Raw genomic sequence first — 23,136 nt, forward strand, 5'->3', positions numbered from 1 at the left:
CCAGAATATCTGATTATTGCAACATTAAATATTTCTGAATGTTTTGCATTTTTTTATATTTATAAAAATACAATAATTTTAAACCAACAGACATTCTACGTCGATAACAATTTTCATGCACAATTATATCTCTCCATATAACAATGCAGGGCATTTCAAAATAGTTTATTTGATTTTGAATTGCAAGCATATTTGAAAGATTGTAGTAATACAGTTAAAGAAAAATTGAAATGAAGGAAAAATTATTTTTCTACATTCTGATCATTGAATTTTTCAATTTACATCCTTGTTTTGGGAAAATAACATATATTGTTTGGATGGACACTAGGTCAAATCTTCCACCCAGGTGGTCACCACTTTAGCGACGGATAGTCCCTGGGGCCATGCGTCATCCGTCGGGGAAGCAAAAATAATTAAAAAAAATTTTTGGTTGCTGACATGCTGAAGTTCCGAGTCTGTCACTTGCGGTGCGTTCACTTGTTAGAAAGGACCTAACCGAAGTCGAAAATCAGGGCTGGCCAGCCGGTTCATGAATGACTCGAGCCAAACTTCCCCCAGACCAACCCCACAAGGACATGGGAATAATTGTGGTCATTAAAAAGAAGAAGTTGGCTGACTAAGATAATATTAGCTGACTTCTAAGCAGATGGAAGATAACCTTGGGCAAATGATAGGATGAATAGAGCAGAATGTTTGTGAAGTACAACATGTCTCTCTATTAAATCTGTCAGCGAAGCGGAGTATAAATGCAATATATACAGGGGGCTGCAAAAGTAGGTATTCAGTAATGAAAAACAAAATGTGCGCACAAAACGTATTTTATTGATTATACAAACATATCAATAATAACATACCAATAATAAACATGATGATTTTAATGAATTCTAGCAACACTATTATAATACTGGTATAATCCTTACTGTATACCTACTTTTGTAGCCCCCTGTATATATGGAAGTTCATCGACATAAATGCCCCCGTTACCAGTAAGCTGGTATTCATTTTGCTGACCTCAGAAGGATGATAGGCTGAGTCTACCAACCTGGTGTTATTTCAACAGCACGACAGGGGCTTGAACTCAAGACCTTAGGATCTTAAGATCTTAAGCCAGCCACCTTAACCGTGAAGCCAACACCAGACTCCCAACAAGGGTGAAATGTTCATAGCTATACTTCTACCTCTATCTGTGGAAAAATTAACTTACCATTCATGCTTCAAAAAAAAAGTTCCAGCAGCCTACTCAGGAGTCAGTGAGCCCATTATTAAGAGTGATACTGAAGTTGGAGAACTGACCTTGGAGAATGTACATGGTGGGCCATTAAAAAGGCAACATTTGATCATGGTGAGATTTTCTAAGTAATATGGTTGTGAATCAATTTCAAATATCTTTATTTGCAATTGGTTGCCTGTAACAAAGTTTTTATTTTATCATTTAAAAAAAATGTTTTTTTTTACAGGTATTCATAATAATAGAACAAATTAACATCAAGCAATGCATTTTTATTAATGAAATGTACGTTGAAAAGTCCCCGAAGAGAGTGCAGAGAATATTCCCAGCATCTCATGTACCAGCATTCAAAATAAAGGTATTTGTGTGAAAGTTAAAAGCTACTGGAACATTACAAAACGTGAATAAGGGCTGTTTCGGATGGTGTTAGTGTTAATGTCCCAGAGACTATTGAAGCTGTATGGCAAGGCATAGAGAGAAGTTCACGTGAATCAGCAAGCCGACTCTCACCTGAGAGAGGAATCGGCCGCACGTCAGTGCAACGAATACTGAAGGATGCCATTGGGCTTTTTCCTTACAAGACTCAGATTTGCTAGATATTTAATGAAAATTATCACAAAAGATGGTATGAATTTTGTCGCCGCTTTTCTGAAGTACTATAAAATGAAGACCTCAGTCTCGATGGCATCGTTTTATCTGACTCGTGCGCCCGTTGGTCCATTGGACCAAATTTTCATTGGTTTTTCACGGCCTTGTGGCATATCTGCTTGCCATACTGCTTCAGCATTAGCTTGCCTTTTCGCTGATACCAGATGTGCTTGGGCCAGGGCGGGGATTATACATTCGTTACCAGCCCGTCCCCCATGCAGTGGAAGACTAGGTTTTGCAATAACTTCTGTCTGTCCGGGCCGTAGCCTTTTTTTTTATCATTTCAGCTTTGATCATCAAATTTTCAACAAAGCTTTATTATGAGAACATGAAGACAAATTAATAATTTTGTTGAAATAATTTTCATTGTTATTATTGTAATTCTTCGACCCTTTTTTGGCCTTTTTGGTAAGAATTTTTTTTTCTCAGCTACCACTTGTCCAATTGACAGAAAATTTTCAGGGCAGGAGGTACCCCTACATGGAGAATATTTTAATTGTGATGACACAGGTCACGTGGTATGGCAGGTATCTTGGATTAAACAAAAAATAATTTTTGTAACATCTCTGAAACCGCTGATCAGAAAAAATTGAAACTTGGCACATCTCATTCCACTCCGAATGGGGAATTAAGGATTGTGAAGATGATGTCATCAGTGAAGTGGTAGACCAGCCATAAATGTTTCAATCAAAATCCTTGTTTCCCATTGAGATTCAGTGTATATGTTCAGGCTGTAACATTTTTACCAATTGAGCTTTTGTCATCAAATCTTCAACAAACCTTTATTATGAAAAATGGAGAACACAAATGAATAAAATGTACAAGTTTTTTTTTTAACTCGTTTTCGTCAAAATTAGAGTCCAAAGTGGATGCAGATAGGTTTTGCATTTTGAGATGCTTTCGAGTTATTATTGACAAATGATACTACTGTTATTATTGTTTTTTTAATATTACTAGTGCATGCCCGTATATGCGTGGCCGTACGTGTAAGAAAAAAAAAAACTTTCAAACCGCGTGCCAGAAACAACAACCACACAGGCCGTTCCTTCGCTCTGGCATGCCCGTACATGCAAAAAAAAACAAACAAACTTTCAAACAACCACACAGGCCGTTCCTTCGCTCTGGTAAACGACCACTGGATTGGGGAATTGTGTTTATCTATAAATGTGCATAAGAAATCGAGAAATTATTAGAATACAGTGAGTCATCACTATCCGGAAGTCCGTACGTTGTAACCCGTAATGGGGAACGCGGCTGATGATCTCTTCCCCATCGGCCACGCCTAAGCAGCAACGTGTCCTGTCATTGGTTTGGTAAATAAATGGCCATAACTTGGGAACCACTTGTCCGATTAATATAAAACCTTGAAAAGGCACATCCTCAGGTCCCCAGCAATATACCTGGCAAGTTTCAATTAGATCGGACCTGTGGTTGTCGAGCAACAGCAGTCACAGACACACACACAGAGATTGCTGGAATTCGAGATCGATGAGTATTAATTAATATGTGCTTTGTTTCATTGTTATCATTCTTTTTGTTATTTATTTTGTAATTATAATGCCATGCCGTGGAAGGACCTATGAAGCTGCTCCATACACCTTCACGTGTATGATGTGCATTTAAAACATGGGAATTCTTCAGGATTATCTATCTATAATTCCAGCAATCTCTGTGTGTCTGTCTGTCTGTCTGCGACCGCCGTTTCTCGACGACCGCTGGTCCGATATCATTGAAACTTGCCAGGAATGTTGCCGGGGACCCGTGGATGTGCCTTTTCGAGGTTTGATATCGATCGGACGAGCGGTTCCCAAGTTACGGCCATTTATCTGTCGACCAATGACAGGACACGGTGCTATGACATCACGAATGACGTCACGATTAGTTTATTTATTTATTTATTCTTTTTTTGCACGATCGACGGTCCTATCTGATTGAAACTTGCCAGGAATATTGCGGGGCCCCGTGGATGTGCTTTTCAAGGTTTGATATTAATCGGACGAGCGGTTCCCAAGTTATGGCCATTTATCTGTCGACCAATGACAGGACACGGTGCTATGACGTCACGAATGACGTCACAATTAATGTTTGTTTATTTATTTATTTTTAATTATTTCTTTTGCACGATTGAAACTTGCCAGGAATATTGCTGGGGACCAGCAGATGTGCCTTTCGAGGTGAGAGAGAGAGAGAGAGAGAGAGAGAGAGAGAGAGAGAGAGAGAGAGAGAGAGAGAGAGAGAGAGAGAGAGAGAGAGAGAGAGAGAGAGAGAGAGAGAGAGAGAGAGAGAGAGATTGATTGCACATACTGGCACTCACCTCCGGGCACACCCCTATGGGCCCGTACTATTTTGCAGTTAATTAGCCTTATCAACTCAGGAGATCATGACAATCAGTGTATCACACTCCATATCAGAAAGCTCCAATGGAATTCCACAAAAAACATGCTTCACACACACACACACACACACACACACACACACACACACACTCATCCATTTAAAGTAGATGAGTGACATATTTACATTAATGGAATGATGAATAAACAATTGCAGATTGTGGGGATTGGAAGAGCCACAAGTACATGAGGAAGCATCACTTCACTCTGAAAATCACCATCTCGTGTGGTATTCTGAATGTCGGACTGATCCAGACATTGCCAAAAGTTGAGTGGATTTTGTTGCAGCTCTTTGGTTGGCTATTACTTTGCAGATTTCGATTTTTGCCTGACTCCCTCTTCAAGTTCCCATCGGTGTTCATTGGCATTCATATTAGGATTGGTGCACAGGTAAGATACCACAACCCACTCCATCTCTTACAGGCATGTGTGGCATGTGGCACCATCTTCCTGCAGGCAATAAGTTACATGCTGCAAATGTCTTACTGATACACAGATAAGGTTTCTGGTATATGAACAAGGGAGTCTGGCAGTACTCATCAGGAGAGAGAATCGTAGAGGGTGAGAACAGGGTCAAAGTCGTGGAAATGATAGAGACTGAGCTGGAGGTGGCAGTGGGCAGCAAGTTTTAAACCCTGTAGGGAAGAGCTTTATATATGAATTAGGAAAGGGCCTGGACAGGTGAAAAAGGACAATGAAAGAATGAAGGTGAGTGTTGGGTTTGGACTTGTGGATATCAGGGGCAAATCCAGGAATTGGATAGGGGGGGTGTTTCCAAATAACAGAAAATTATAAATTTTCCAAATAAATTAATGTGAGCCGTTAGTGGTTTATTGTTTATTAGGTACTGTATTGATAGTTTTTCTGAGGCTTCTGGCCTTTTTGTGGCACACTTTCGTGGGAGAAGGAGTTCTGGGTGACCAGGGAACCCCTAGGTTTGCCACTGTAATGGTAAATATTTTTTTGTTTGGGGGGGGGGGTTCCGGGCAACCAGGAAACCCCCCTGGATATACAGGAGTTACAAAGAAAGGGTTTTTTTTAAATAAAAAAGAAGAAGAGAAATGCTTCCAACGAAAAGTGAAAAACGAGATGGACTCCGCTAATTTGAGCAAAAACAGCGAGAGCAGGCCTGGTCTCAGGCAACGTTTCGCCGGCTTCATCAGGCAATATATACATATACAGTGTATGTATATATATATATATATATATATATATATATATATATATATATATATATATATATATATATATTGTTGTGGTTGACGAAATTCGCAAACCACCATTCAGGTCCCTTATGTGAGATATCTCTGTAAGTATATGTGTAGTTAGGCCCAAACCTGTTGTTTAGAGGGAATAAATGTCATTCATTCGGGCTGCGACCCCTCTAGATAGCCGTTTTTCTTTTACTATCTTTATTTTGGACCAGCCGCCATTACTACCATTACTACCACCACCAACCACGTCTCAACAGCCATCACACAACAACCACCAACCGCAACGCCGCTTCACAACAACAGCCACGACCCTTGCCGTCACATCTCGCTCTCGCAACCATCGCATCACCGCCATTCCCGCGCCACTTGTGGACACCGATACTGGACTCGTGCAGGGCGCGCGCCGAGCGGCGGGTGCAAAAACACCAGCCTTTCCGAAGAAATCAGATCAAAAAGCATTCACGCCCACTTCTGTTCCGTCCTATCAGTGAGCATGGGGCGATTTGGCCCCGCCTCCAGGTGCGTCGGAGTATAATCGCTATATGCAGATTCGCGGATCAAAAAGCATTCACGCCCACTTTTCCTCTGTCCAATGGGGAGCCAGCCAGAGGTAAACGGTCGAATGTGAAGGTGCGAAGCCCCGGGGGCTATAAAGGGCCGCGTTCGCTCGCCGAAGAGTAGTTGAGTCAGTCAAGTGGAGTTGGGAAGAGTTGAAGTGGAGTTGGAAAGAGTCAGTCAAGGAGAGTGGAGAAGAGAAGCGTCGGAGAAAGCAGTTGGACGGAGCTGTGGAGAGTTGGAGAGGTGGCGGCGGCGAAGGCAGTCGAGAGGGCGCTCGTGTCAGAGTCGGGGAGCTGCGGAGAGGGGAGGCCGATAACGCGACCGAGGTCGCAGTGGAGACGCTCGTCGCGGGACCCGAGCCAGCGAGATATCCTCATCCCCCCTGAGCATCAACAACCCCCTCTTGTTTCCCCCCGCGCTGAGATAGTGTGAGAAGGGGGCCCCGTTCCCACCCCATTCCAGACACTGTCCGCGAGGCCCGCGGAGTCGGGGCACCACCGCCATTTTGCGGCTCATCACCAGACGGGTAGGCTCGACACGGTCTCGGCCCCAGGCCCGTCTGCCCCCTCATAGTGGAGGGTGGTCCCTTTTTCTTTTGCTTTGAGTATATGTGTTGTCGGCGCCGTCTGTGAAGTAAAACTGTATAAGTGTTGCCGTGTGCTCGGTAGTCGGTGGTAGATCTGCAGTGTTTCACTTTTACATTTGCTTTTTGTGCATTATTGTGGTGTTTCTTCTTTTACATTTGCTTTTGGTGTATAATTGTATATGTGTGCTATCCGTGTGCCATCGCGAAATAAATGTGCTTTATGTTGAACTGTTTTCCCGTTTCGCTTCGTCTTTTCCTTTATTGAATCTCCATCTTACTTCACGTAAAGGGTTGGTCGTGGGCTAAATACGCCCAATAATTAATCGAACCGTCGAGGCCGACGATAACACCGCTCGGTTATCCCGATAGTACGGAACGGGTCGCTTAAAGTGGCCCGTGTCCGAAGTCGACCTGCGGCGAGGTGCGATCGCCCGGTCTACCCTCCGTGTGGGTACTTAGGTAGGTCGAATTTGGCGAGCAACCCTATCCCACGCGGGGGCCGATTGGCACGATCGTGGTGAGGCCGAAAGGCCCACCCGTGACTGGTTCCCGGCGTTAGTCCGAGAGGGTCACGACGGGATTGTCCGTCCGGTGGGCGACGTGCCGCGATTCGAGTTACGTGGCCGTTCGCACGCCGGCGGGCGCGAATCCGCAACAATATATATATATATATATATATATATATATATATATATATATATATATATATATATATATATATATATATATATATATATATATATATATATATACCCACTCCACCACCTTTTGTATATCTAATATAATCACTCCACCTCTTATTCTGTATCTCCACCACACCAAAAGCCCATCATTTTTTTCGTACGTATTAAATATATGAAGATTGACATTTTGTGTTCAATTTTGAATCGAATAATTAGTCTCGTTTTCCTCGTTTCAGATTTTATCGTAATTTTGATATTTATATTCCATTAATTTTACAATCTGTCGGTGTTTTTTTTTTTTCTTCGCTTTCAAAATCCTCCAAAGTGATGGTCATACCGAGCGGTGTATATCTTCCAAACGATTGGTTCCTCTGTTCTTTATATATTTATAGAAAGCAAAAGTACAGCGTGCTTTGTAAAGAGAAATAAATATACGACCTTTGTTTTGTGGAGAACTGGAAGACACGTAAAATTTACGTGAAGGAACAATCACAAAAAAAACAACAACAACAACAACAACCAGCCTGACTGAACTTTTTGTCGGAGGTGGGACCAGTATGGTTCGTCGAATAGCTGCGGCCTTGCTCAATTCGTTTTTCCTCACGCTTTTTGCTCGCCTCGGTGCAGGGAGAGAGGTGGAGCTGTGTCCAAGGCTCGCAATCTCTGCAGTCGGCCTTTCAGACAGTTCGCCGGGCGTCGTGACGCTTCTCGCCGACGGATGGGCTGAGCTGTCGCTGTTCGGGTCGTTTTCTACCTGGAAGGTGCTGGGATTACAGTTACGTTCACTAGTCTAGCTCTGATTACTGTTACGTAATACATTGCAATCGAGTAAACAAAAGGAATACTCTCGGCCTTGAGTATCCTAGTGATGTGCGGATGGATTTTCCATCTTGATTATTACTGTGTTCACCTGATCACTGTCTCCATGAGTCGCTTAATTTTTAGTTTGACGAACGTCATTTGCGAAGACTTATGAGCTGTTTACTTTAGTTGTTATCCTCCGGGCTTTGTCGAGATCCTTCACCACAACGAACGAATAATAATTCCCTTACAACGAACTTCTTGGCGGGAAGAGCCCGTTCGGACCATCAAACCTGTGTGATGGTTGTTTGTCCGTGCACGGCACCGGCACGGTCCTAAAAACACCCCACCGGCACGGTCCTAAAAACACCCCACCGGCACGGTCCTAAAAACACCCCACCGGCACGGTCCTAAAAACACCCCACCGGCACGGTCCTCAAAACACCTCACCGGCACGGTCCTCAAAACACCTCACCGGCACGGTCCTCAAAACACCTCACCGGCACGGTCCTAAAAACACCCCACCGGCACGGTCCTCAAAACACCTCACCGGCACGGTCCTCAAAACACCTCACCGGCACGGTCCTAAAAACACCCCACCGGCACGGTCCTAAAAACACCCCAACGGCACGGTCCTCAAAACACCCCACCGGCACGGTCCTCAAAACACCCCACCGGCACGGTCCTCAAAACACCCCACCGGCACGGTCCTCAAAACACCCCACCGGCACGGTCCTAAAAACACCTCACCGGCACGGTCCTAAAAACACCCCACCGGCACGGTCCTAAAAACACCCCACCGGCACGGTCCTAAAAACACCCCACCGGCACGGTCCTAAAAACACCCCACCGGCACGGTCCTAAAAACGCCCCACCGGCACGGTCCTAAAAACGCCCCACCGGCACGGTCCTCAAAACACCTCACCGGCACGGTCCTCAAAACACCTCACCGGCACGGTCCTAAAAACGCCCCACCGGCACGGTCCTAAAAACGCCCCAACGGCACGGTCCTAAAAACGCCCCACCGGCACGGTCCTAAAAACACCCCACCGGCACGGTCCTCAAAACACCCCACCGGCACGGTCCTCAAAACACCCCACCGGCACGGTCCTAAAAACACCTCACCGGCACGGTCCTAAAAACACCCCACCGGCACGGTCCTAAAAACACCCCACCGGCACGGTCCTAAAAACACCCCACCGGCACGGTCCTCAAAACACCTCACCGGCACGGTCCTCAAAACACCTCACCGGCACGGTCCTCAAAACACCTCACCGGCACGGTCCTAAAAACACCCCACCGGCACGGTCCTAAAAACGCCCCACCGGCACGGTCCTAAAAACGCCCCACCGGCACGGTCCTAAAAACGCCCCACCGGCACGGCCCTAAAAACGCCCCACCGGCACGGCCCTAAAAACGCCCCACCGGCACGGCCCGAAAAACGCCCCACCGGCACGGCCCGAAAAACGCCCCACCGGCACGGCCCGAAAAACGCCCCACCGGCACGGCCCGAAAAACGCCCCACCGGCACGGCCCGAAAAACGCCCCACCGGCACGGCCCGAAAAACGCCCCACCGGCACGGCCCGAAAAACGCCCCACCGGCACGGCCCGAAAAACGCCCACCGGCACGGCCCGAAAAACGCCCCACCGGCACGGCCCGAAAAACGCCCCACCGGCACGGCCCGAAAAACGCCCCACCGGCACGGCCCGAAAAACGCCCCACCGGCACGGCCCGAAAAACGCCCCACCGGCACGGCCCGAAAAACGCCCCACCGGCACGGCCCGAAAAACGCCCCACCGGCACGGCCCGAAAAACGCCCCACCGGCACGGCCCTAAAAACGCCCCACCGGCACGGCCCTGAAAACGCCCCACCGGCACGGCCCTGAAAACGCCCCACCGGCACGGCCCTGAAAACGCCCCACCGGCACGGCCCTGAAAACGCCCCACCGGCACGGCCCTGAAAACGCCCCACCGGCACGGTCCTGAAAACGCCCCACCGGCACGGTCCTGAAAACGCCCCACCGGCACGGTCCTGAAAACGCCCCACCGGCACGGTCCTGAAAACGCCCCACCGGCACGGTCCTGAAAACGCCCCACCGGCACGGTCCTAAAAACGCCCCACCGGCACGGTCCTAAAAACGCCCCACCGGCACGGTCCTAAAAACGCCCCACCGGCACGGTCCTAAAAACGCCCCACCGGCACGGTCCTAAAAACGCCCCACCGGCACGGTATTAAATACGCCTCACCGGCACGGTATTGAAAAGGTTCCATCAGCATGGTATAAAAAACGCTCCACCAGCACAGTATAAAAAACGCTCCACCGGCACGGTCCTAAAAACGCCCCACCGCCACGGTATTAAATACGCCCCACCGGCACGGTATTGAAAAGGTTCCATCAGCATGGTATAAAAAACGCTCCACCAGCACAGTATAAAAAACGCTCCACCGGCACGGTATTAAATACGCCTCACGCCACGTAATGCAGTGTGTCTTTCATGGCTTCCCATGTGTCCGGTACTTCAGGTCCTTCAATTGATATGCTCATTAGTTCATTTGCATGAGCAGGCAAAAAGTGACTTCTTTCAGAACATAAAAAAAACTCTCCAATGAGGGACAGGAATGCTCAACTGTAGGTATTGTGACTGGAAGTATCAAAAGATGAATCCCTTCTCTCATTCCTGGAAACATGGCACAGAAATTAGGTGAAGGTACTAGTGATGATAAAAACAATAAGTTAAAGTCAAATCCTCATTCATTCGGCGAATGATATTCCACTCTGTGTTCAAATTCTCTATTCTGTCCTGATCAATAGTTAGCCCATTGCTGGTATTTCTTCATTCCAGTCAACTGTTGGTGATTCATAACATGTGCAAGAGCGACGTAGATGTTGAGTAGAATCTAGAAGTCACTGTTGTATATTGTTAAGAATGAAGTCTGTAGTTTTTGAGTTTGCTTAATCACTTCTTGTCCTCATCAGTTCGGAAGTCAACTTGTGGACTGAAGTCTTTGCTTCTTCCAGTACGTTTTCATTGCATAGCTCTGATTGATCCAAGTGTAGCTTCTATTGCTGGATGCAGATCTACTCCTGTTGTCGCAGATGCCTGGATGGCATTGTTTAATGACCCGTGGTTTTGTTTTAGCAGTAGGTTTACAAGACAATGACGATTATCCTCTCTGAACAAAATAGCAAAAGTAAGCCAACAGCCTCACTACATCTGCCCATCTTGGTGGATACTTTACAAAGCCAGTTATAACGGTTTCAGTAATTTCAGGACAACAGTCAAAGATCGCTCATGAGAACGCCAGGGTTTTACAAGGTTGGAATAATTTGAACTTCAGTCCCAAAGCATCTTCTATTTTTTTTTTCCAAAGCATTCATTCGTTTTGCCCTCTTGTTTAAAAAAAAAGTACATAATGAAGACATTAAATTTATCACTCTTTTAATGTCCTTTGAAGATTCTGCAACTTGTGCTACTGCAAGTTGAGTAGATGGCCTCTGCAATGTGTATAGGAGGATTAGGATTACACTTTTGTCTGAGCAAAGCTTGTACTCCACCATGTCTTCCAGAGAAGTTGTCAGCTCCATCAAATGCACAAGCAGCCTTCTGTTTCAGGTTGAATTTACAATCATTTAACTTTTCTAAGTTGTAGGTTGTCACAGATGCACCACTTGCCACCAGATGGGATCCAAGCCTGGTGTTGGCTTCAGGGTAATTCCAGCGTAACGGACGTAACATTGAGACAAAAATTGCATCACTAATGTTGAAATTTTGAAAAGGTTGGCCATATTACAGAGTTTCTTGATTACATATCATAATTAGTCTCTCTGGATTTCTGATATTGGTACAAACCCCACTGTGTCGTCTACTACTAAAGCAAAAATCAACATTTAAGAGGCGTAACAGACGTAACATCGAAATGGACACAACTAAAACTGGCCATAGCACAATTAAATCCTGCGAAATAACGAATTTGTAGTTTACCTTTCATTCACGGAAAGCAAATGAAGCATAGTAGCATACTTTCTATATTCCAACAGTACGATTTGTCTGTTGTTTGTTAAAATATTTTGAAAAGTTCACTGTAACGGACGTAACATTTTCAACAAAATGAGAACAGACACAATGATTTACCGTTGGAAGACGTTGAGGCAGTTCTTTCAAGATGGCCGCCAAATCACGTGACATCATCCACGGAGTAAATTTCGCATAAATTATGAAAATTCAGACCTAACTAAACACCGTCCAACAGAAATCCTTTTGAAAAATACATTTTCAAATTTTATGCTTCATGTCCATTATTACGTGGAATTACCCTACATCGTTAAGGTGGCTGGCTTAAGATCTTCGGGTCTTGAGTTCAAGCCCCTGTCGTGCCGTTGAATCAACCGGGTAGGAGGTTGTGTTGACTCTGGTAGGTTGACTCAGCCTGTCATCCTGCCGAGGTTGGCAAAATGAGTACCAGCTTACTGGTAACAGGAGGAATTGCATCAGCGGCACAGCCACACCCCCAGAAAATGATGCAGCCAAGCAGCCACAGACTGCATACAAAAAAACAAAAAATGAAAATAACAAAGATGTCATGCATCGTACGATACTTGTGAAATCCATAAAACAAATTTATCGATTTAATCGTTAGGGAACGAACAATGGAGACATCCCTCCCCCTCTTCTGCGAAGAGGAAGAACCACCCTGCCATCCCGTGACTCATGATGTCAACAACTCCCTCCCACCCGTGGCTGAGCGGGGGATGGAACACGAGGGCATGAGTCATGAGTCACGCCGGGAGCGGGGGAAGGGTGGGAGAAGGATAAGAGGAGATCTTTTTCTTTTGTTCAGGGGCAGAGTTGGAGAAGGGAGCAGTACGCTTTTTGCTTCGGCAGAGAGTAGTCGTTCAGCCGACCATCGGATCCTGCTTGGCTTGCGTTAGGGTTGAGGCCTTCAGAAGCTTTTTGCTTCAGCTGGCTCAGTGAGCTTCGGCTGAGGCCTGGCTCGGGAGGAGGCTTTTTGGAGGCTTTTTGCTTTGATGGTTCCGTGTGTTCGGCTTCTGCTTGGCTCGGGAGAGCTTTTTGCTTCAAGCTGCCCTGTTTGGAAGAGAGTTGAGCCGGTCGCTCAGCTCGAGCTGCGAGTGGTGGCTTCTTCTTCTCGGTTTGTGGAGCTCTTTGTTCTCCATTTTGGTTCCCGGCTTGGTTCGACTCATCGACCTCTTCGTGGAGGTGGTTACTCGGGGAAGCGACGCATCGACGGGAAGGTTCGGCGCCTCGTCTCACCAGCACGTGTTGAGAAGCGCGGGAGGATTCGCGAGAGCTCGGGGAGGATCGCGGCTCGGCCATTGTATCCAGCTCGCTCTCGCTGGAGCCCGGGTCCGAACAACTTGAAGACCACACGAGGTGGAGAGGTTCAAGATAGGTTCTGGGTTTCAGCTCACCTGTCCTCCGAGCTGGAGCTCGTTATTAGAGGCCTCTGCCACCATTTCTTGGGTGTGTGTGTGCGTACGTGTGTCCGTGGTCCCGTCTAATAAGTAGGAACTGCTGTTAAGTGCAAGTGACTGTACATAATAAGTTGACGGTTGTAGTTCTTTTGTCGTGCTTTTGTTTCTTGTAATTGCAAACGTGTTTTGCCTTGTTTAATTGCATACGTGCTTTATTATAATAAATGTCCTTGTGTGAATGTAAACCTGTTCGTTGTGTCCATTCCCTCATTGAACTGCCCCATCTTGCACTCGGAATATAGTTTGTTTTTAAATAGCCGATAAATAGAATCGGGTCCGGCGAGGTCTGGCAATAATACCCGCTCGGTTATCCCAAAACGGAAGGAACCGCTTCAGCGGTTCGTGTCCAAGCAGGCCCTCACCGAAGTACGGTCCCTTGGTAGGTTACCCGCGCAGGTACTTAGGTATATCGATATTCGGCGATTGACCCTATTTCGCGCGGGTAGAATACGGACTTGGCCGTGGTGGGATTAAAAACCCACCCGTGACTGGTTTCTGGCGTTGTTCCAGAAAGTCACGACTGGATTGTCCGTTTGGTGGGCGAAGCGACCGCTATTGGTTAGACGCGGTCGTTCGCACGCCGGCGGGCGGCATTCTACAACACTGGTATTCATGAGTGTGCGATTCAAATCCATCCTGCCTCCAACTAAATTAACGGGAATCGGACCAAGGGTGTGTGGAGCGACCCTCAGTTCCCATTAAATTTCGAGCTTTAAATTTATTCCGATAAGCAAGATGGCGTTTCAAGGCGAACGGGTGCAGGGTGGTTTAGAAATCTGTATTGATGTAGGATCCATCGCCCCGGATGGTTCTTATTATCGCCCCACCACTAATGGAAATCAGTGGGACCACTCACCCTATACTGAGCATGAACTTTGCCGGCAAAATACCGGCGCTGCCGCATCTCAGCGCAACACGGGGCGGGCTGCTATTATTAGCACAGCGAACGGCACGACACGAGGCGGGAACTCCCGGCCACCGTTTCAAACCACGTGGTCATGGCAGGCGAGGCAGGCGGACATTGGCGGGCTTCGGACACAATTGGAGGAAGAATGGAAAACCGAGCTGGAAGAGGAAAAACGGAAACACAATTTGGAATTAGAAAAACTGAAGCAAGAGGTAGGAAGAGGCAATCGGGACAGAGAAAGCCTCGAAGAGATGATAACATGAAAGAGAAACGCCTGGAGGAACTAAAGGAATACGGTAAGAAAATGAACGAATTGTGGAAGGGAAATGGAAAAGAAGTGATGAGGCCAGAAAGGAAAAATGGGAAAAAAATTTCTGAGTTGCAGGAACACCAAAACAAAGAGACGGAATTACAAAACGAACTGAGGATGTTGAGAGAGGAAAGAAAGAGAACAGAGAATGAAACGCTAAGGAAGCACACTGTGCAGATCGAACAGCTGGAAGCCAAGGCCAGATTAAAGAATGAGATGCAAGAAAGAGTAGTGAAAGAAGAACGAATGAAACAAGAAGGAAATCAGCCAATTGAAGGAAACTACGAGATTGCAGAATGAAGAACAAGAGAGACGGTGGAATAAAAAGCAAAAAGAGTATGAATTTGAAACTGAACAACAAAAGGAAAAAACAAGGTTGGAGTACGAGGAGATAGTGACAGAACAAGGAATGAAACAGGAAAGGGAGATTAACCAATTGAGGGAAACTATGAGATTGGAGAAGGAAGAACGTGAGAGACAGTGGGATAGAAAACAAAAAGAACATGAATTTGAGGTTGAGCAATTGAAAGAAAAAGCAAGGTTGGAGTACGAGGAGATAGTGACAGGACAAGAAATGAAACTGGAAAGGGAGATTAACCAATTGGGGGAAACTATGAGATTGGAGAATGAAGAACATGAGAGATGGTGGGGTAGAAAGCAAAAACGATATGAATTTGAAATTAATCAACTCGAGGAGAGAGCAAAGATGGAGTCCACAGAGATGGAAAAGCTCCGAAAAGATAATGAACAACTAAAGGGGCTCAGAGAGGAAGAACGACTCAAATGGGAAGGAAAATGGAGCCAGGAAGAAACGGGAATAATAAATGAGGTGACTGAGATTTAAAAAAAAAAGTAGAGGAGAATCTACAGGTAATTGACGAGCACACACAGGTAGAGGTAGTGGAGGACAATGGGGGTGAGCTGGTGTAATGTGTTGGGACCCGATGCAAGCAGCAGGATGGCCTCCTTCAGGAACGAGGGGAGGGACTGTGCCCCCTTGAGGCGGATCGTGACCAGGTGAGTCCGGTCGAGCTTTGCGAGTTAGAGGGGGTGAGTGCTGTTAACGGGTGCACGTGGAGCTTGGGAGGTTTGGAGACCCCAGGAGCGCTTGAGGTAGCACAAATCGTCAGCGTGGTCGTCCCAGTGTGTGTGGTTACGAGTGTGGCGAAATGCGTGCTGGAAAGCACGCATTGTGCAGCAATGCCAACCCTCCCGATTTCATCGGGAGGCTTCCGAAAATTCACCCAAACTCCCGCCCTTACGATCACTATCCTTATCCTCCCGAAATTTTGATATTTTTGCACTGTTCACTAATCAGAATGTACTAGTATGAGAATTGAATGAAAAGCATCGTCTGCTACGTATAGCATGTGGTAACTCCATAACGTTCGCTGCTACCAAATTGTACGTAAAAAAATGCAAATTCAAATGAGGAGCAGCGAAACATTGGGTCTGGATCTCGCTTAGGCGATCATGCACTGAGATTTAGTGCATGCGGTATGTGTGCAATACAGTGCATGCGGTATGTATGCACAGTGTATATGCATGCGATACGCTCACTGCATGCAGCTGGGCCTCAGACCAGCCCGGCGGTCGCGACCACCGTGCGGTGTTTAACAGCCGCTAGAGTTCTACGAGTCGCGCTGCAGCTGTGGAACATCGACTTCGAAGTTACCGATGCTTCAAGCCCTCGATGTTGATTACGAAATGGCAGAAAAGAAGCTTACGAAGACCAAGAAATGGTCTCAGAAGTACAAGACCGAATACAGTCTCCAATACCCGTGTATTCGAAAGTCTGAAAGAGGAATTCATCATGCGTATTGTACAGTATGCAGCGTTGATATTTCAGTTGAGCACGGAGGTCGCGATGATATTCGGAAGCACTTGGAAGCAAACGGCACACAGACATTGCAAAGGAGAGATCTTCGAGCACGAGTACCGGTACACTTCTGAATTATTTCACCAAACAAGGGACAAGCGAGGAAGAGGATGTTACTCGAGCGGAACTTCTCTTTAGTGGATTTATTGTGGAACATAACTTGCCCATATCAGTCTCAGATCATGCTGGACCTCTATTTCAAAAGATGTTTCCAGATTCAAAAGTTGCTTCAAAGTATGGATGTGCAAGAACAAAAACTTGCAAGATGTGCAAGATGTGCAAGAACAAAAAAAAAAAAAAAAAAAAAAAAAAACAAGAACAAAAAGCAAGAAAAAAAAAAGAAAAAAAAAAAAGAAAAAAAAAAGAACAAGAACAAAGAAGAAAAAAAGAACACTGGTCAACAATTTTTTACTTTCTGAATGTTGTCTAGATTTCTACGAGTGAATTAGGGTATTCTGGCACTGCTGAATCAGGAAATGGCATCCGTTTCTCTCCATCAGGTCAGGTTTTTGTGCTAAGTTGATTTGAAAAAATCAGATCTTGTGACAAAATCAATTACATTTTTGTGGCATTATCAGCTGATTTTTGTCAACACATATCATCCTAAACATGTTTTTAAGAAAAAAAAATGTTTTGCCAACAACATTTATTGATTACATGATAGAAACATCGATTACTGTCATCTGAATGGTGGGCATTGATAAAGGTAAGTACAAGTAAATTGCATGTTGCGTCACCACTGTTCAAACTTCAGGGCTTGAACTTCCATTTCTTCGAACTCCTGGAATGTTCAGCGGCAGGGAGGTCTCTCTTCAGATTCCAACAGTAGTCAGCCATCATGACTGCGTCCCCAGCGACCCTGATACCTGGTCTCCATCTCCTTCATGTCCTGATGGAATCTCTCCCCCTGCTCGTCACTCATTGAACCCAGGTTCTCAGGAAACCGGTTCATATGTGAAAATAGGTAGTGCATCTTGATGCTCATGTTGCAGTCCAGGTTTCTGAAAGCAGTCAGCATGTTGTTGACAAGTTCTGCGTAGTTTCTGGCCTTATTGTTGCCAAGAAAGTTCTTCACTACCAAAACAAATGTATTCCACGCTTCCAGTTCCACTTCGTTCATTGAGTTTTTGAACTCTGGATCTCTGATGAGCTGACGGATCTGAGAACCATCAAAGATGCCAGCTTTCAACTTCTCCATGGTCAATCCTGGAAAAGCCTGGCACAAAGTAAGTGAAGCAGTCACCATCTTTGTCCAGAGCCTTGGTGAACTGCTTGATTAAGCCGAGCTTGATGTGCAGCGGTGGGAAGAGTATTCTGTCTCTGTCCACCAGAGGGTCGTTGATGACGTTTCTTTCTTTGCATGGCACCAATTCCTCCCGCACAGGCCAGTCCTTCTTCGTGTAATGCTGAGCACGGTCCCTACTATCCCACATGCACAGAAAACATGGGTACTTGGTGAAGCCAGACTGTTGTCCCAACAAAAAGTTCACCATCTTCAGGTCAACACAAATAAACCACTTATGCTGATCATAACCAATTTTCTCCAGCACGTACTTCACCGCTTCATACTTCTCCTTCAGTGTAGTCGAGTGAGCAATGGGTACAGAGGCAAACTGGTTGCCGTTGTGTAGCAGAACACATTTCAGTGATCGCTTGCTGCTGTCAATGAACAGTCTCCAATCTTTGGGTTCGTACTGTGGCACTCCAAGCTTGAGCAGAAGCGCATGTCATAAATTGGCGCATGTAGGTATTGTACATTCTTCAGAGTTCGTTATTTCAAGAAATACAACTTTTTTGTATCACATTATTACAAAATCTGCCCCATTAACTTTAGTTTTGATCCACGAACTTTATGCTTTGCCTCACCAATTTTTGGAAGATTTTGAGGTTTTATGACTTCAAACTGATCCCTTTTCGACATAATCACCTAGAACTATCGTACCTGAATACTTCTTGTCATTAAAATAATTATTTCCAATTAAAACAATTATTTGACATGACATTTTACCCCCACCAACTTCTTCTAAAATGCTCCACACATGCGTACATGTGAACAAATATGTAAAAAAACGACATGTGGCCATATCTCAAAAACTTGACCTGATTGAACAAAACTAATGTGAGTTTTGGATTCAGCGCATCAGATTCGTCCTAAATCAGCTTAAAAAATGCAGACAACAAATTTGTTGTTGACCAGTGTAATTGGTGAGTTGTCAAATGTTACTGCTTCATCTATTGCCGATATTGCTAGACTAGCTCCATTTAGCCTAGCTACAGACGGTAGCAATGACAGTGGTGAGGCCCAGCTATATCCTGTCCTGATTTCGTACTATGACAACAGTGCTGGGATTGTGAAGCAAGGTTTGCTAAGTTTGCCTGCGTGCAAACAAGATTCCACTGGAGAAAACATTTTCAAACTGCTTGATCATGAGTTCAGTGACAGGAAAAATTCCGTGGGGAAATTGTGTTTCCTTTTGTGCTGATAATGCCTCTGTCATGGTGGGCAAGCACAAAGGAGTCGCTGCTTATATCCACAAACAAAATCCAGAGTGCTACATCATGGGATGCCCTTGCCATATGATGCACAATACGGCCAAGAAGGCGGCTCAGGCCTTCCCCATTGAATTAGATGACTTTCTCATCGATATTTACAACTACTTGGACAAAAGTAGTAAACGCGTCAAAGGAGTGAAAGCACTGCAAGAACTCTGTGATGCCCCGACACACAAGATTCTGAAGCATGTCGCAACAAGGTGGCTGTCCCTTGGTCAGTGCCTAGACAGGCTGATTGAACAGTGGGAGCCACTTCGCCTCTTCTTCAAAGAAGAAGTACGAAGAAAATGCAACCAACTGTAGCCAAGACTCTAACAACGAGCAAGAAGGACGGCACTGTATCTACTGCCAGTACTGGCACTGCAGGATCAAGCACTAGTGGAGCAGCATTCACCACTACCACTGCAGTATCTGCTGCGAAGAAGACAGCAGGGACAGCACCAAAACCAATGCTGAGAGCAGGTAGCATCACCGGCCCTTCATCACGTTCATCTACAAAGCAGATCCCTTCAGAGTCGAGAAAGACTGTGATAGTCCCATCTACAGGCAAAGAAGGACCCAAGTTAAGTTCTGCTTTTGCCAAATCACTTGATAGAAGCTCAGCAAAACCTTCGAATCAGAGGTCTTCTTCCTTGGCTGCACCTACCTCAAGCTCTCTCCTCAAACGTAAAATTGGATCTGGTACTACGAGTCTGACCTCTTCTGCTGGCAGTAAACGCAAGTGTGATCTCCCTGCGGCTAAGTGTACTACGAGTTCTACAACTAAAAGCGCATCTTCCTCAAACACTGTGCAGGAATCTAGAGAAAAACGTGTCAACAGGATGTTCTTGTCTCCACAAACAAAACTCTATTGTTTCTTCCTTCGATATGCTAACAAGCTTTTTGAGAAGGGGAATCTTCTGCTCCAAAGAGACGAATCCTGTATTCATCTCCTGATCTTGGTCTTCTGGTCTTCTGAATTGAATGGTCTTCTGAAAGATATCTTCGTACGGTTTTTGAAACCATCGGTGTCATCGGTTGCTCTGGTAAATGTACCCTTCTCTGACAGAAATCATCAGAAGAATGATGAGGACCTCATGATTGGGAACGATGCCAAACTGTATATAAGGGAACAAAGGAGTCTCAAGAAATCCACCTTCACTCTGAGTGAGTCAGACATCCAAGGTTTCTTCAGTGCAGTTCGCTCATATTATGTGAAAGCCTGCAATTACATCTTCAAAACCTGGCCGCTAGGTGATGAATTAGCCAAGCATGCTCAGGTGCTGGATGTTAAGCTACACCAAGAAGTGGGGTTTGACTGTGTGGAGTTTTTCATCAAGAAATTCCCCTGTCTGTTCAGTGGCGGTGATAGTGACATAGACAGTCTTGAGAGTGAATTCGCTCACTACCAGGCAGACGCCTCCATAGCTACAATTGCTACTGAGACAGTGAGAGTGGATGAGCAGTGGCATCGGATTTCACAGCTCACAGATCCCTGCACTGGTGCCAAGAAGTATCCTAATTTGAGCAAAGTGATGAAGGGAATCTTGGTCATTCCTCATTCGAACGCATCATGTGAGCGGGCACTCAGTCTTGTACGGAAGAATCATACTGAATTTCGTCCCAATTTGAGTGTCAAAACCCTGGAAGCTCTCTTAATTGAAAAACTAGCTCATAGCACCCCTTGCTACCAGAGAGAATACAGCAAAGACATAATCAGAAGGGCTAAAAGAGCCACACAGCTGTCACTCAGCAAAGCTGCCATGGAAAAAGCAAGCAGCAGTAGTACCAGCCAGTAAGGTAAGAAAAATATTGCTTCTTTTGTGCTTTTTGTTAATCTTTGATTGTCCCCTAACTTACTAATATTAACATACATGTAACATTAAAAAGTGCACAATTTTCCCCTTTTTTTGTTCAAAAAGTGGGAATTCTTAACATGTTAAATGCTCCAAAATAGGGCTCAGAGGGCACTAGAGAGCGTCTAGAACCCCAGAGCTTCCAGGGCCCTAAGGCGGGCCATGGACCCCGGCGCAAGGGTCGAGCGCTCCGCGCTCGAGATGTGCGCTTGGCGCACATAATTTTGTGTCGGTTGAAAATCCTCCCTAATTCTGATTTCCAAAAGTTGGCATCTCTGATTGTGTGAGTGAAACCCCGTGTGTAAGTGTTTTGAAATGTGAGTAAAACCGCGTGTGTGAGAGCGCTGTATGTGAGGGAGATGGCGGTTGGCATGCGCGAACATGCAACCGCATGTCCGAGTGTCATGGGGAGGTGTGTGAGTGTCGTGGCACGTGGAAATTTGTGCGCGAGAGTGCGACGACGACGGTGCCTGACGGTGGACAAAGGCCGAGTAGCGGCCGTAGCTATTTTGGGGATTAGAGGCCTCTGCCACCATTTCTTGGGTGTGTGTGTGTGCGTACGTGTGTCCGTGGGCCCATCTAATAAGTAGGAACTGCTGTTAAGTGCAAGTGACTGTACATAATAAGTAGATGGTTGTGGTTCTATTGTCATGCTTTTGTTGCTTGTATAATTGCATATGTGTTTTGCCTTGTTTAATTGCATATGTGCTTTATTATAATAAATGTCCTTGTGTGAATGTAAACCTGTTCGTTGCGTCCATTCCCTCATTGAACTGCCCCATCTTGCACTCGGAATATAGTTGGTTTTTAAATAGAATCGGGTCTTGCGAGGTCTGACGATAGTACCCGCTCGGTTATCCCAGAACGGAACGGACCGCTTAAGCGGTCCGTGTCCAAGTAGGCCTTCGCCGAGGTACTGTCCTTTGGTTGGTTACCCGCACGGGTACTTAGGTTTATCGATATTCGGCGATTGACCCTATTTCGCGCGGGTAGAATACGGACTGGGCCGTGGTGGGATTAAAAACCCACCCGTGACTGGTTTCTGGCGTTGTTCCAGAAAGTCACGACTGGATTGTCCGTTCGGTGGGCGAAGCGACCACTATTGGTTAGACACGGTCGTTCGCACGCCGACGGGCGGGAAATCTACAACAGGTGGTTGAATTCAGTGACCTGATATGCAAATTCTGTTCAAGTTTCAAGTCAATCGGATGAAAATTTAGAAAATTTGGCTCAATTTTGCCTCTTGGCCTATGTAGACCTTTTCGGTTGACCAAATTTTGCGAAACTTCAATGCGGGACCGTCGCTGGGTCGGTGACATCAATCTCTGAAAATTTCAGAGGGATTGGTTGAGCGGTTTGGGCTGGAAGTGAGTGGACAGACAAACGCATAAACAAACGCACGAACAAACGGAGGTGATCGACATACTTGTCAACAAAAATGTTTTTTTGCCAAGGAACAAACAAACAGACATAATAAAGCACAAGACCAACCTATATACTTGAAAAATCTTCGATTTTCGCAAGTAATAAAGATAGGATCCCGTGTGCTGGGGACTCTTCCACGCCAGAAGTGATTGTTGGTGGACATTAAAAGTTCTACGGTGTCTTTCGATGAAGAATAGATGAGTTGGTGCCGCCATCCTGAACACGTGACGAACTCCTGACTGGCCCAGCTCCAGTCGAGCGTCAGGCCTGACCATCTGATTCGTGACAGACTTGGGCCAATAACTTGTGCTCCATAATGCTGCCGATCCCTATTTAGCTTGATGAAGAAGGAAATTCGAATATGTTACAGCATACACGAGTTGTGCAACCTTTGCCCTCTTGACACAAGCTTATTCCTGTTATATGATCACTCTAAACTCTGAAGGTGTCCTCTTGGCACAATGGACAGATTTTTGAGATCGTTATGTCAAGTACTCTTGTTTTCCTGAGGAGTGGGTTTTTACAAGGCATTCGACTTGTTTTGGGGGTTATTACTGCACGTGTTTATGGATTACAGCCGGGAATCCATGACAGTCTATATGGTTTCCTTCAATTAGCAAAT

General features: G+C 45.7%; 1 protein-coding gene across 3 annotated transcripts in view; it reads left to right on the top strand.

Moving 5' to 3' along the window:
- Positions 1–7,829: 7,829 nt before the first annotated feature.
- Positions 7,830–23,136, top strand: part of LOC147032485 (metal transporter CNNM4-like) — a 44,438-nt gene continuing 29,131 nt past the window's right edge. Inside the window, exon 1 of one of the 3 annotated variants that reach the window (XM_085870152.1) lies at positions 7,830–8,071. In XM_085870152.1, coding sequence (XP_085726278.1) covers positions 7,868–8,071 — 204 coding nt within the window. In that variant the 5' untranslated portion in view covers positions 7,830–7,867. Of the gene's footprint in view, positions 8,086–23,136 lie in introns of all 3 variants that reach the window. The other 2 variants (XM_085870153.1, XM_085870154.1) reach the window with 2 other exon arrangements.

The sequence above is a fragment of the Eptatretus burgeri genome, chromosome 2, assembly GCF_056783735.1.
Source record: "Eptatretus burgeri isolate ZD-2024b chromosome 2, Ebu_testis_v1, whole genome shotgun sequence".
In the NCBI taxonomy this organism is placed as follows: Eukaryota; Metazoa; Chordata; class Myxini; order Myxiniformes; family Myxinidae; genus Eptatretus; species Eptatretus burgeri.